Below are 14,916 nucleotides of genomic sequence, written 5' to 3'. Positions count from 1 at the left end.
ACAATGCATTTGACACCCCTCCCCGCGCCCCGCAACAGCCGTGTGAGTTAAAAACAGAAGAAACTCAGGCACAGCGTATTTCAGCAGCTTGTTCAGGGCCCCTCCCACAGCAAACCTGTGTCTGTTGCTGGAAAAGAAAAGGCACTGTTTTCTCAAGATTTTTTTCGAGGGGGGTAACTGTGTCTACGTGACAATTTTGTGGCTGTTTTAAATGTAGGACAAGACAAAACTGTTTCTTCTGCGATTCCACACGCTTGACGACATGACGACACTTTGACCCACAGACGGTTTTGTGACAAGACTGTAGGCAGATTGATTTTCTGACGGTTTCACACTCGGGCCAGTCGTGTGATGCTTCTGTGTTCACGGATAACAGGTAGCTGCACTCTGGCAAGATGGCACACGCAGGGCTCCCACAGGAATACAAGCGGGACCCTCCTTGAGGAGCGGTTAATGGAGGGCAGAACGCATCTGCCCAGGCCAAGGTGGCTCATTAAGGGATAGGAAAGCAGAGATTTGGCTTGGCGAGGGGCAGGGGGCGAGCCTGGCACCGGCAGCCTGCTCTGAAATGGGTCTGCCCCGCTACCCAGAGGGCCAGGCAGAGACAACACAGGGTGCAGACTTCGTGCTTCAACCCTGAGCACTAGAATCCTCTGGAGGTGGGGTTTACCATCCAGCCCGCGCCCGCCACTGTCCTGGCACCACGCCCATGTTTGGGTGCAGATGAACCCGGCGCCTCCCCTTCCTGCCTCGCTGACCTTGGCACTGTCCCCAGCTCCGGTTACTTGGGAAAGCCTTCCAGTGAGTGATAAGAGGAGCTGGGTTGCCCCTTCCAAATATTACCCAATATTACCCCGGCGTCTCATTCATCATCAGGCCTCCAGGGCAAGGTACTGTCTGGGAGCTCTGTCTAGCTCTGCTACCTCCAGGGGTTGGCCTTTGAGCCCCAGTTGGCTCATCTGTGTAATGAGGAGTGGTAACAGAACCAACTTCCTTGCTTCTTTAATGAGGTCAGGGACCAATATCGTCAGCATCCCCGGACAGCTTTGTAGAGACGCAGCAGCTCAGACCTCACCCCAGACCTTGAGCGTCAAAATTGACCTTTGAACCCAAGACCCCAGGGTCTTGGGCTTAACCCACTGAGCTACCTGGGCGCCCCAATTGCAGAGTGGTTTTTGAAGATCGCCTGAGCTCAGACATCTATGACACCAGGCACAGCACCAGAAGCTTTCAACCAAGCCCCTAATTGAGAGGGGGTAGTGCCTCGGATTTTAAGCAGCAGCACTGGGTGATTCTATGTGGATCGAAATCTGAGGAAAGAACAGATGTGGGTGTGAACCCTGACTCCCCACCGCACTCCATCCCGCCTTCTCTCCCAGGGTCTGGAAAGGATTCCTTCTGGATTCCAAGCAGTGGCTGGGGTGGGGCAGGACGTTTCCCAGCCTCCCGAAGCCCTGGTGGGGGCAACAAGAAAATCCCCCAGAGAGAGTTTGGAAGGGACCTGACAGAAGAACGACAGGGACAGGGTCCCTGGGTGAGGGCACAGGTGCTGACTTGCCCCACATCCCGGGGCTGAGCACGGCACAAGGGAGAATGAATGAGATACGCCGAAGAGGCAGGCTCAGTCCCCGGACGGCTTGTCCTGGGCAGCCGGGCCAACTTCCTGTCTTGGTCAAGGTCAAGTGGGCATGGAAAGAGGCAAGGGCCTTAGCACAGCCCTGGGAACTTAGCAAGGCCATAGTAAGGGGACAGGGGGACGTTCAGTGTGGAGGACTGAAGGAGGCATGGGGTACACAGGGACTCGGGAGACAGTGTCGCCTCGACGTGAAGCTTTCGGCTTCTGGAGTCACCCTGCCCGGGTCTGACTGTCCACTACAGCTCCTCCTACGTGCCTTTGCGCAAGCAGCGGCACTGCCCTGAACCTCAGTTGCCTCGCCTCTGAAGTGGGTGTGACGATAGTACTTAAATGAATTTTGCAACATCTCCACGCGGGATGGTGAGCAGCTCTGGAAAAGGGGGTCGCGAGGTGCAGTATTTGCCAGGATAATTTGGATGAGCAAAAGCAAGGTGCAGACTCGCCTGTTGGGGGCACTGTGGTTTTGCCCTGCCCTGCTGGGGTTCATCCTTCCGTGGCAGAAAAGGAACATCATCAACTTCCTTTGCCCTGTATGAGCCTGGCCCTCCCACCGCAGCGACAGCTCTCTGAGGCCAAAGTGCAAAGCTATGGAAACTTGAAGGAGAAAACTCCAAACTGCACTCCGGCCCTCGAGGGAGCACCTTGGGGCGCCTCCCATGCGTCTCACAGAAACCAAATCATAAAATAGTGCCCATTTGTCTGCCACGAGTGGTGCTAAGCACTTTACATGGATGAGCTCGTGTCAATCAGACAAGTGCCTGGGAGCCGGTTGCTGCTGTTGTCCCCATTTTGCCGAAGAGGAGACTGAGGTTCAGGGTAGTGAAGCCTGCTTGTCTACACTCACCCAGCCAGGAAGTGTTGGTTTGTCAGGCTCCGAAACCAAGACCACCTCAACATTCTGCTGATCGTGAGGCCCTCTATGTTCCCTCCCCAGGGTACTGAGAAGAGGCTGGGGGGCTGGAGACCTTTAGTCCTGCACCCCGTGCGAGACTATAAGCTGGGAGTCATCTCCAGGGCCCCTCCCTTGCTGGGAATGGTGCAATCTGCCCCCCAGGCAGGGATGTGCCGTGGGGCTCCTCTGAGCCAGCTTCCAGGGGCAGCAACTGCCTCCCATATGTGGGGGCCTGAGCGGATAGGCGGGAACCCAGATGTTGTTTATTTCCTTTGGTCATCGGTGACATGTGTCCCCCACTGCCAGGCAAGGATCAGAAGACGCACTGCCCAGCGCTCTCTGCATGCCCCCAACCCCCACCATGGTTCTGGATCATCCCCAGGGACAGAGCAGGACTCAGGGCAAGGACTGGCCCTCCTCAGGTTGCATGGCCTTGGGGCAAGGGGCAGCCGTCTTTCTCCATCCCCATCCTTGGCACCCCCCAGGGAGGCCTCCGGGACAGCTGTGTTAAATCCTCAGTCAACCATGACACACAATGTTCTCATGCAAGGCACACTTCCCTGGGCACACCCCAATTAGGAAGAAACTCCACCCCCCAAAAAATGTTGACATCAAAATAAAAAGTTCTGCACCAATTGCCCAAGCGAGCCCCGAACCACAGACTCCCACGGACACGTGGCAGGTGGCGATGTAACAATCCTGAGCCTTTCGTCAGTGTCCTGCCTGCTCAGGTCCTCACAACTGGAAGGTCAGCCAGTATGATGCTTGTTTAACAGGTGGGAAAACTGAAGCTCAGAGAGGTTAAGGTACGAGTTCAAGGTCACACAGGCAAGGCTAAGGGGCAAAGCTGGGATGTGAACCCACAGAGCCGAGCTCTTAACCCTACTCCACTCTTCAAGTGTGGTCCCAGGTTCCACAGCACCAGCAGCTCCTGGGAACCTGTGGGCGATACACGTCCTCGAGCCCGGCCCCACCCCACCGAATCACCAGCTCTCGGGGACACCCAGCCAGCGGTGTTTCAACAAGTCCAAGGTGAATCTGGTGCATGCCCCCACGTTTGAGAACCCCTGCTCCACATTGCCTCCTGACACCAGTGACTGAAGTGGGTGTGAGATGAACGGAGGCTCAAAGATGATAACACAGGGCATCTGACTTTTGCCCTCAGTGTCAGGGGTCATTAAAGGGGATGGGGGGCAGCCTGGTGAGCCTGTACCCTGTCTGTGTAATTTCAATTATTGCTTTATGGGAATGCAGGCCCAGTGTTGGTGGATACTCTGATTTTTTCCAGAGAGGTCCAAATTCTGGCTTTCTATGTGAAATCTGTTTTTCTTTTTTAATGTTAGCTGTCTATCCACATGAGCGTTTTTGTTTGTTTCTTTATTGTTTTTTGTTGTTGGTTTATTTGGTTGTTTTTTTTTTTTTTTTTTTTTTTAAGTATGGGGCTGCATTTCTGAACGTGGGTATTAAGGATTTTTCAGTGACAGACACGCTGTGGGCTGCCGAGGACATGAACCTGTCTGGAAGAACATGTAATCTTCAGGGTCTTAGATGTCACCCTGGGCATTTTGACCCCTTCCAGGAAAGCTCTGCAGGCTGAAAGGGGGTGGGAGGCATGATATTGCAGATGACCCTGAAGCTACTTGAAATTCCCAGATGGAAAAATATGGAGATTCCTTGCAAACATCAAGCCATTGATTCCTATTGCAATGAGGTTGCCTGGGGTTGTTCTCAGGCTGTGGGTCACCCTGACATTGGGAACATTTGTTGGAAGACCCAGGTCATTCCCTGATCCCAACAGAAAGGATAAACCTGCCCTTCACCCAAGACCAAAACTGCCTCCTCATGTCTGCCTGAAGACCATCTCCTTGGACCTTCTGTCCACCAACACCTCTGGCCTCTGTTTGCTCACCTGTGAAAGGGAGGAGGGTCCAAATATGGACTGACCAAGTGTGGGCAGGCAAGGAACTTGAACTTACATTTATAAAGAAGTACCTGCTGTGTGCCAGGCACTTGCTGGTTTGTTTGCACACATCTCCTATCCAGGCCCATGAGGGGAGGAATTGCTGCGACAGGTTTTCAGATGGGGAAACTGAGGTCCACAGAGATGAGGGTACTTGTCCAAGGTCATTGCATGAGTGGTGGAGCCAGGACTGGAACCTGGGCACCTGCACCATAACACACTTCCTTAGATTTTTGAGGGCACAGAACGGGTCATCGCTTCAATATGACAACAATAGACACAGTGTATCAGGGGCCTGCTTTGTGCTGGGCTCAAAGCCAAGAGTTTTTCAGGAACTGTCTCCTTTAATTACAACAACCCTGCAAGATAAGCCTTATTACACCCCTTTTACACTAGAGTAACTGAGCTCAGAGAGCTAAAGCACTTTGCCCGTGATCACACAGCTGTGCCCCAGAGCTCATAACCATAGAACCCCTCAGAGTAGACGTGACGCAGTGATATTGGTTGGATGCGTGGGTGAATGAATGAATGGATCGCTCAGCCCCGGGCTAGCTCATGATCTCAGAGTTGTTATAAGCCTGCCTCCCTTTGGAAACCGCAAAGCTTGATGTGATCCATTCCACTATCATTTTCTTGGGAAAAGACGAAGCGACTCAGATGTCATTCCAAACCCATCCAACTGCTGGAGTAAAACAGGCCCATGTATTTGGGGTCTGGTATTTTGAGTAGGGGAGGATGGTCATGATCATGGGAGACCATTGATATAGGAAATCGCGTGGGGTTCCATCTCTTCTGATGTCCCCTGAAAACCCAAGGTATTGCAAGGAGAGCTCTAATGCTTTCCTTTAGAAATGTGCATCTAAGCTGGGAGAGACCAGTGATGAAGGCCAGGAGACAGTTGGGGTATACAAGAAGCCCATTGGGGAGCCACGGTAAGCAGGCTGGGGGGCTGGGGCTCCAGGCCCCTTGGCCTGGAGGGAACTGGAACCTGGACTTACATCATGGTCAGAAACTCTGTCTTTAGGGACCCATGAGGTTTCTGGTTGCTTTACTCTATCTGCATCTGATGTGTTTCTTTCTCTCTCTGCTTCTCTATATTAGGAGTCTAGTTGCAAGTGACAGGAAACCTACCATAGAGTGGCTTGAGAAAAGAAGAGAATTTGTGGACCCTCGCAGGGGGGCGTCCAGGTGCACACATAATCTCTCGGCTCTGCTGCTGCCTTGTGGCCTCTATTCTCAGGACTCCCTCCCACCCTGCAGTGCCCACCAACCCTGGTCTACATCTTCCCAAATCCAAATAGAGTGGAAAAGAAAATTCACACATGTGCATGCACACACACATGCCTGTCAACGACCCCCCACCCCAAAATCTGAAGACTAGCTCTTGCTGAGACATGTGCCAAGGTTTGAACCAGCCACCAGAGTCAAGGGGACCTGTGGTGAAGTGTATCTGGCTGGAGAGTTTCTCCATGAACCTCAAAGTCAGTGCGGACGGATGGGGCCTCTATTAGCACAGAGAGGGATGACAGATGCTAGTGGCCACAAAAGCTTCTCATACATGGGCACTAGCCTGCCTTCCTGCAAGTGTCCTTAGATCAAGAGCCCAACACAGACCATTGTCTGTTGGCCCAGAGTCAAAATTCCCAAGAAAGATGGTCTAATTCATTCAAACAGAAAGAGCAGTCAGTCCCTACTTCAGTCTGTCTGGCATTGACCAAAGGACAGCGTCATGAAAGTCAAGCATGGTTTCCACATCTGGTTGTCAGGGAAAGGAGTTCGTGAGCAGGGAAGACCCATCCAAAATGCCTATTACATTTATTTTGGACTTATTATAATGCACATTCCTGGGCCTGAACCAGACATTTTATAAGCCTCCCTGAGAATTCTTAGGCTCAGTCAAGTTTAAGAACTATCACATTTGGATCTTTCTAAAGCAGCATTGTACAAACACTAGTTGTCATCACTTATGATTCATAGAATTATCGTTCAAGTCTCTACACCCATGACCTTGGGGAGGAGAAATAGCATTGCCCTGTCCAACAAGTTGCAGAGATGTGATGAAAAGCCAGAGGCCATCAGAGTGCTAAGTCAGCATGCCATTACAGCACAGAGCCACTAGAGGGCGCCCTAGCCCACCACCAGGACCAAGGACACTGCAGGACGCAGAGCTAACTCTTCAAAAACCTGAAAGAAGCGTTGAGATCTGTCCCCTGCCTGCACACCCATGTGTACACACACACACACACACACACACACACACACACACAAACACACACACACACCCCATCCGAGGTCACGGGGGGGTCCTTATCAGGTTCTGTCTTCTGCATGTGGAAATGTCATTCTAGAAAAATGCTGTAGCTCTAATTGAGGTCTGGCTGTCTGAGCTTGGGGAAGTCTCCACCTCTTGTGGCCTCAGAATCCCCGGTGCACCTGCAGAGGTCAGGCTGAAGGATTCCTAAGTTCTTCCCAGAGACCAGTTAGAAAGAGTTTACTTTGTCTGTCTGCATTACGTTCAGTCCCTCCTGTGGGCTTCAGCCCTGCCAGTGGCTGTGAGGTCCTCTGACGGTGGGGGCCATTCGCGGGCCATCCCTGCTGCCCCAGGCTCTGCCTGACACGGAGGAGCCTTGAACAAATGCTCCACGAGGGCAGTAGGGGGCTGGCTGCCCAGGTCCCTGCCTCCACTGATGCTGCAGGACCCTGGGGCCCCGTGGTCTCCTCAGCTGCAAACTGGGCAGAGACACCTGAGTCGGGTGTGAGTCTCTGTCCACGCACTCAGTGTGCAGCGAATGCTATTCTGTTTTTCTTAACTGAACATAATTTCTACTTGGAACTCCTGTTCTGCCGGGAGGCAGAGATCACCTCAAGCCAAATGAGGGTCCCTTTGCCCTTTGTTGTGGGGCCGCATCTCAGGTCCAGTGGGATGACATAGCACCGAGGCACTGAGGAGAGAGGTACCCTGTTCTCCACTGACATCACCCTGTGCCCACCTGTGAGGCTGAAGACCCCACAGCATCAGTCATTCTCATGCAGTCCTCAGGATCTGATAGAAAGGTCCAATGGCCTAAACAAGAGGGGTGACACTTTCTCCCCTCTCCTATACAAGAATCTGAAGTAGACCGCCCTGGGTTAGCATGGCCACGCCATGGCCTCTCTCCCAGGTCCCTCTGTCCCCGGCATCTGCCCTGGCTCTGGCTTCCAAGTCCACAATCCCACCAGCAGAGGAAGAAGGGGAGGAGAAAAGAGCCACCCTTCTTTAAAGGTCATTCCTGGAGTGTGGACAGGACACTCCCACTTAAAGCCCATTGGTCACAACTTAGACACTGCACCATATACCTCTGCAAAGGAGCCTGGGAAATGTAGTCTTCATTCTTGGAAGACATGACTTTGGCTAAACATAAGGTCCCTTACTGAGGAGAGAAAGGACCTGGGGGCATAAGTAACATAGGGCTCGCAGCTGCGGGTCTCCGCTGCTCTCAGAATTTCTGTCACCTCCTGCCCAAGATCTCAGCTTGAGGATGGGCCAGGGCTTGGGGAAGGAAGCTGGGAGGGGTAGGAGTAGAAGATAGTCCTCTTTCCTTACCTATCCCTCCCCAATCCACAGACACGATAGAGGCTAAACACTTCTAAATATATTTTTATTGTAAAGTATTTTGAAACTACAGTCAAGAATAAAAAACACAATGAACATTTGCATACCTGCCAGCCACTTGTTGCAAATCTTGCCATCTTAATATTTGCTTCAGATTTGAAGAAATGAACTATTACAGATTCAAGAGGAGTCCCTGGCCTTCTTCCTGAATCCCTTTTCTCACCCACATCCTGAATCCAGTGTTTATTAACCCCTTATGTCTTTCACTCTTGGTACAAATTTAAGTATCACACTCCAAGAATATTGTTTTGCAGGGTTTCGAACTCTACACAAATGGCTTCTTCCTCTGTGATTCATTGTGCAATCTGCATTTTTGCTGTCACCCTTATCTTTGAGAGTATCCATGAGGTCGGCTGCAAACCCTCCCCAGTCACGTATCGTGGGTCATATATGGGACTGCACCCTAGAGAGCTTATCTTCTTTTGATAGTCAGATTTTTACACTTGTTTGCTATTAAATGATGTCACAGCGAACATCTTTGCTCATGCTTCTTCGGGCACAGACACAAGGGTTTCTCTGTGCTGGTGGTTTGAGAGCATGACCACAGTTCAGCAACAGCAGTGTCACCTGGAACCTGCTAGAAATGCCAAGTCTCAGTCCCCCCACCTCCGATCTACTCAGTGGGACACTCGGACACTCGGGGTGGAACCCAGCGCTGTGTGTTGTAACAAGACCTGTAGGAGAGGCTGAGAAAGGGTTTGAGAAGCACAGTTCTTGAGCCAAATTGCTGTGCTCAGAAAAGGCACATCTCAAATTTACTAGATGCTGCTGGACTTTTCTCTAGGGCTTATTTACTCTCCTGTCAGAAGGGAGGGTTTTCCTTTCATTCTTGCCAGCACTCTGTATTATCAGAATTTAAACTGTTTCCCATGGGGTGGGAGGTCTGGGCGCTGTTTGCTTCTCAGCTGATGTTCTCTCTCTGGCCCTGGAGATCCCTCTTATGACATCGCGCACACTCTCTCTCTGCCCTCAGGTCCCTGCGGGGCTACAGCTTTGGAAACACACAAACCTCTACTCTGCTCTTCTGTGGCTGTTTCTCTTCCCAGGGGCATTAGCAAGCCCTCTGGATCAGTCAGGGTTCTCGGGTGTAAGCCACAGCATTGGGAGTTATCAGCAGGTTGTGGGGGGCTCACCGGATCCAGGCAGCTGGAGATCAGGCTTGGAGAAATGGCAGGACCCATCCCAGAGTGGGAGGGAGGGGAGGCAGAAAAGGCCCAGACTGGTCTGGACAGTGACCCTTATCCCCACATAGCCCCTCACTCTTTTTGTCCAACTCCCAGAACTCGGGGTCACGGGAATGAGCATCTGATTGGTCAATGCCCATCACTGTCAACTTGAAGAAGGGCTGAACTTCCTTGGTTTCTGTTCTGGGGGGTGGGGGCAGGAATTGCCCTTCTCCGGGTCCTCACACAATGGGGAATTCCTCTAAAAGGCAGATGAGGCACGAATAGACCGGGGGGGGGGGGGGGGGGGGCGGCAGGGAGACCTGGAGAGTCAAGAAGGTCCTATGCTGGGTGGCTGTGGGCTCAGGGGGAGTCAAAGTATGTAACTGGTTTATTAAACAGTCTGACATTAATGGGGTATAAATGTGGGACAGTTTCACGTGTCCCCAGTTGCCTCTAAGAAGCTGCTCGGTCCTTCACGGACTCTCCCCACCTCCTACCTCCAGTGGTTTTCCCTGCTGCCTCTCGCTGAGACATTTGCCAGGAACCACCCTGCTTGGGTGAGGCCGCAGCCTCAGCCCTGAAGCCCGGCTACTTCTAAGGGGCCCTCGCCACTGAGAAGCCCCCCAGGCTTGCCGTGAAGGATGCACAGGTTCTTTGGCTGCTGCCTCTTCTCTCTGCTCTGCCCATCTCTCTCCTGGCCTCTTTACTCTGCTCAGAGAGACACAGGAAGGAGCAGATTGGCAGGGCTGTGACAGAATTGAATGCCCAACAGGGGCATAAGAAGCTGGCCACCCCTTGTTGCAGGCACCCCGTCTCTAGGAGGGGCACCCTGCCCCTCTTCTCACTTGGTTTCGGGGGTTGGGAACAGAGGGAAAGTCACAACCCCCCACCCCCACCCCAGGCTGACAAATCCCATCTCTCTAAGTGGTCAGCTTATCAGGTAATGATCAGGAAAGCAGAAACCCCCTGTGAGCCTTGGAGAGGCTCGCTTTCTAGAGTATTCTCTGCCTCCTTCCCAGCTTTGGGTCCTGGCTGACTCTGGGGCAACAAATTTTCCTTCCCTCAACTCACTACACTTGATGATGCTGGGAGTGCTTAATGATGGTGACAGGGAGGAAGGGAGTCTTGTTCAGAAACACAACAGGAGGACGAGGGTGTCCCCCCCCCACATGCATGCATGCCCCCCACACACTAGAGGACAAGGGTCTCCCCTACCCCCACCTGCCTGCGCACCCTCCACACACTGATAAACACACACTATTCCCATGAAGGCTAAGTTTGTCTGTGAGTTCTAGAAAATTCCACGTAACAGTGGTTTAAATGAAACAGTGATTTCTCTCTCCTGTAAGTCTACATGGGCAGCCCAGGGCTGGTATAGCATGGTTCTACCTTCCTTGGGGACCTGGGCTCTTTTTTCTTATATCTCTATCATTCCACGATAGCACTTCATGATCCAAAGTAGCTGCATGTGTTCCAGCCATCGTGTTCACATCCCACTCACTAGGAAGGGTGAGGGGAGACAAAGGGCATGCCCCTGCCCTTTAAGGCAGCTTCTTAGAAGTTGCACACATTGCTTTAGCTTATACACTGTTGGCCAGATTGGGATCATATGACCGTATCTAGTTGTCTGGGAAATGTAGTGGTTTGTCCGGGTGACCATGTGTTCAGTTAATATGTCCCATGAGATGGTCCGTGCTGCTCACATACATGGTTTGACTCTTTCTCTCCCACTTTCCCCCACCTTCCTCCCTGGTCTGGCTGGCAGTGGGCACTGGTCCAGGGGGCAACTGCACAGGCTGTGTCATCTGCTCAGAGGAAAATGGCTGCTCCACCTGCCAGCAGAGGCTCTTCCTGTTCATCCGCCGGGAAGGCATCCGCCAGTACGGCAAGTGTGTGCATGACTGTCCCTCTGGCTACTTCGGCGTCCGTGGCCAGGAGGTCAACAGGTGCAAAAGTACGTGGCTTCCCCCTCATCCTGTGCTAGTGCTGGGTTCCTGAGACCTCTGGCCCACACCCCACCTCTCACCCCAACATGACCGCAAGCAAGCAGTGTGTGCCTGAGCCCAGACTCCAAGATACCGGCTTGGTTTCAGGCTGGCTCAGAAGCCCTAAGCAAGACAGCGCCCTAGCAGCTCTCGGCACTAGTAGAGCAGGAAACCTTCACCTCTATCTACCCTAGCTTGCTGTGTGGCCTTGGGCATGTTACTCCCCTTCTCTGGGCCTAGCTCAAAGGGAAAAAGGGGTCCTAACTCCTAACTCTGATTTTCACTGTGACCTGGGATAGATCGTGCCCACGTTTGAGCTTTGATGGAAATGCAGCAGAAGTCCTCCATCACAGCCCAGACTTGCTATGTGACTCTAGACAAGTCACTTGCTCTCTCTGAGCCTTGGCTCAAATGAGAAAGGGAATCTTGACCTTTCAATCCAAGTAAGCGTGTTACCTTGGATGTGGCACCTGCCCCCAGTGAGCCTCAGGGCAGACAAGGAAAGGATCTCTGGAATGCAGTTCCCACACAGGTCTAGGCTTCAGAGGAGACCGAATCCTGATCCCAGGGCTACAGAGCTTGGGCTGCTCAAAGGCAGAAGGCCCCCCCTTCTGCGTGGCCACCCGAACCACTGGTGGCCCTGGCTTTCTTGCAGAATGCGGGGCCACGTGTGAAAGCTGCTTCAGCCAGGACTTCTGCATCCAGTGCAAAAGGCGGTTTCTCCTGTACAAGGGGAAGTGTCTGCCCTCCTGCCCGCTGGGCACCACCGCAGAGCCCAGCACTCGGGAGTGCCAGGGTGAGTGGGGGCCTCCTCGCCCCGCCTCCTTCCCTAAGGGGCTGGTGAGGGCTGTCAGGAGAATAGGAAGAACCACAGGAGAATGTCCCAGGGTGCTGGGAGGCCCAATAGGGGACATCAGACACACACAAAGGGACCCTTCTATACATTAGAGCCATCATGAGCACCATTATCACGGTCACCATCACTACCAACATCAGATTCGTTGCTATTACCAGGGGAGGCCCCAGAGTTCACAAGAAGAGCACCGATTTTAGAATCAGACAAACCTGGGTTCAAATCCTTTTCATGTCTCCCTTCTGCCCCTCCCTGAAGCCTAGCTAATCTCCCCACCCCTACTTCAAGCTTCAGGTCAGGATTCTCCTCCTCCAGGAAGCCTTCCAGGTCCCCCAAGCCCCCAGAACCCAGGCCTCTTCCGGGCTCCGGCGGCTGCCTGTGCTTCCCCCATTATGGCACAAGCACCCTGCCGTCCCAGCCTGACATTTCTCGGTGGTGAACTCCGGGAATTAGAGCTGGATCTGTCTTGTGCCCGCTGCTGCTCTGCACCTAGCAAAGCACGAGGCATAGAATAGGGGCTCTGTCCCTACTTGGCAAATGAACACATCAGCAGAAGGACCACTGTTCTCAGGTCTGGAGACCTGGTTTCTGGGCCCAAGTAGGTCTTAAACACTTGCCATGTTCTGATGCAGATTCCCTTTTGTGTTTCCTTAGCAGGCCCCTTACCTGCTCTAGGCCTCACTGGTCTATTCTGCAAAATGGGGGTATTAACAGCCGCCTTGTTTTTTGCCCACCTCTTGGGAACTCTTAATAGAATCAAATGCGAAAAACTCTGTGTGTGTGTGTGTGTGTGTGTGTGTGTGTGTGTGTATTTTAAAATTGTTTCCTGCTAAGAACTTTCTTGGCCTGTGACCTCATTTTTCCTCACAATAGCACCAAATAGCTTCTGCCTTCCCCAGCCCATCAGAGGCACATGATCAAGGTCAAAGCAATGTCCTGGCCCTGAGGGCCTCCCAGCAGACCTTCTGGCCTCTTGGCCTACCTGTCCTCCTCCCAGCCTCCCCACTGCCTCCCCACCAGCTGCCCTCCATCCCTCACGTTTGCCAGGCCCCCGGACTGCATACACCTGCCTGTATCCTTCCTTCTGCTCCATTGGATCGCCTCCTCTCCCTCGAGCTCCTCAGTAACCTCCTCCGGGAAGCCCTCCCCTCTAAAGCCCACTGTCACTCCCACTTCTGGCCCGGGTGTGCTTTAGTATGGCGCCCATCCCAGGCCCTCATAAATAGATAGTTAAGTGTCTCCCCTCTGCTCCTGGCGAGAGCTGTTGTCTTCAGGGACCCGGACCGCTCCGACTTTGCCCTTGAATCTGAAGGACACTCCCTGCCTGCTGACCCAAATAGTCTGTCTGTGTCTCCACCCAACAGAAGAATGTGAGCTGGGCCCTTGGGGGAGTTGGGGCCCCTGTTTGCACAACGGGAAGGCATGCGGCTCGGCCTGGGGTCTGGGGACCCGTGTGCGGGAGGCCGGCCGGGCCGGAGGGGAGGAGGCAGCAACCTGCCAGGTGCTCTCGGAGTCAAGGAAATGTCCCATCCAGAGGCCATGCCCAGCAGGTGAGCACTGGGCCGCATTCGCATTCGGGGCTACAGCAAGCAGGGCCCCCCGGGGAAACGCTGTGGGGCTGGGGACATTTCCTGCCCGAATAGCACCCATAGGGTGGCCGGAAAGTCCAAGATTAGCCATACCTTCCTGTGGGTTAAGTCCTGCCCTCCCTGGTATCCTTTCAAAGGCAGGCGGGATCAGTCCCAACTTCGGGAGAGATACGTGCCTGCCTTCATCAGGACTTCTCTGCCCTTGCAGAATGACCACCTCCCTTTTAATAGCAAGGATTTCAGAACGCCCTCTTTATGACTCCAAAGGTTCGTGGATAATGTGATCTCCTTGCACGGGTCATTTAAAAAAAAAAAAATCAGTTGATGCCCTGTCATATAAAAGAGAAATAAAAGAAATTCCCCCACGTGGTCACACTTGGGCTCAACACAACTTGCGAACACTTAGAGGAGTCAAGGCAAACGTGAGAGCTCCCGTCCGGGCACAGAGATGCGACTTCCCAAGAGGGGACCAGCTCTTAGTAAAGCCCAAGTAAGCCCTCTGATCTCTAAACGGGCCCCCAAGCAGCCGGCAGCCTCGGGCCATTCAACAACGCGCGAGTGTTCAAAAGCAAGTGGATGGAAGGGCTTCCCCCCGGCTGGGCCGCGCGGGGCTCAGACACAATGCCCTGTGCTCTTGGTGCAGGGAGGAACCCCAGCCAGAAGAAGGGGCGGAGAGACCGGCGCCCGCGCAAGGACAAGAGGCTGGACCGCACGCTGGACGTGAGGCCCCGCCCACCGGCCTGAGGAGTCCCGGGGGCTTGTCGCCCGCAGCACCTCACCCTCCCTCAACCTGCAGCCCTTCCAACACCCACACCGCCATCCCCTCCTGCTGCGGCCGCTGGGACCGCATCCTTCTCTCTCCCCACCCATCCCTTCCTCCCCGTGTCCTGCCTTTCCTGCTCTCCTTCATTTCTGCTCTTCCTTCCGTTTCTCCTCCTGCCTGTCCTTTTCCCTTCTTTCTCTTTAATCTTTTATCCGTCTGCCTTTCTTTTCCTTGTCTCCTGTTTTCTTTCCTGTTCTTCCCTGTGTCCTGCTCTCTCTACTTCTTAAAGAAAGCAGACGTCTTTCTCTAGGCCTTTCCCTGACCCTGTTGGGACCCCTGTTCACAGAGAAGGGGTGTCCAAGGGCGGAGCCCAGGCCGCCGTCTAGGCAGGCTGTGGGAGTCCTGAGGGCCCCGCTTCTG

At 53.4% G+C, this 14,916-nt stretch overlaps 1 protein-coding gene across 1 annotated transcript in view; it reads left to right on the top strand.

Annotated features, from left to right (window-relative positions):
• LOC111141324 (R-spondin 4) overlaps nucleotides 1-14,477 on the top strand; it is a 29,478-nt gene extending 15,001 nt beyond the window's left edge. The window contains exons 2-5 of the mRNA XM_022493784.1: nucleotides 11,072-11,260; nucleotides 11,947-12,087; nucleotides 13,509-13,694; nucleotides 14,377-14,477. Of these exons, the coding sequence (XP_022349492.1) occupies nucleotides 11,072-11,260; nucleotides 11,947-12,087; nucleotides 13,509-13,694; nucleotides 14,377-14,477 (617 nt within the window). The remainder of the gene's footprint in view (nucleotides 1-11,071; nucleotides 11,261-11,946; nucleotides 12,088-13,508; nucleotides 13,695-14,376) is intronic.
• Nucleotides 14,478-14,916: the final 439 nt, after the last annotated feature.

This window comes from Enhydra lutris, unplaced genomic scaffold (assembly GCF_002288905.1).
Source record: "Enhydra lutris kenyoni isolate GAN:26980312 unplaced genomic scaffold, ASM228890v2 scaffoldscaffold6, whole genome shotgun sequence".
In the NCBI taxonomy this organism is placed as follows: Eukaryota; Metazoa; Chordata; class Mammalia; order Carnivora; family Mustelidae; genus Enhydra; species Enhydra lutris.
This window is presented reverse-complemented; position numbering and strand designations above follow the sequence as displayed.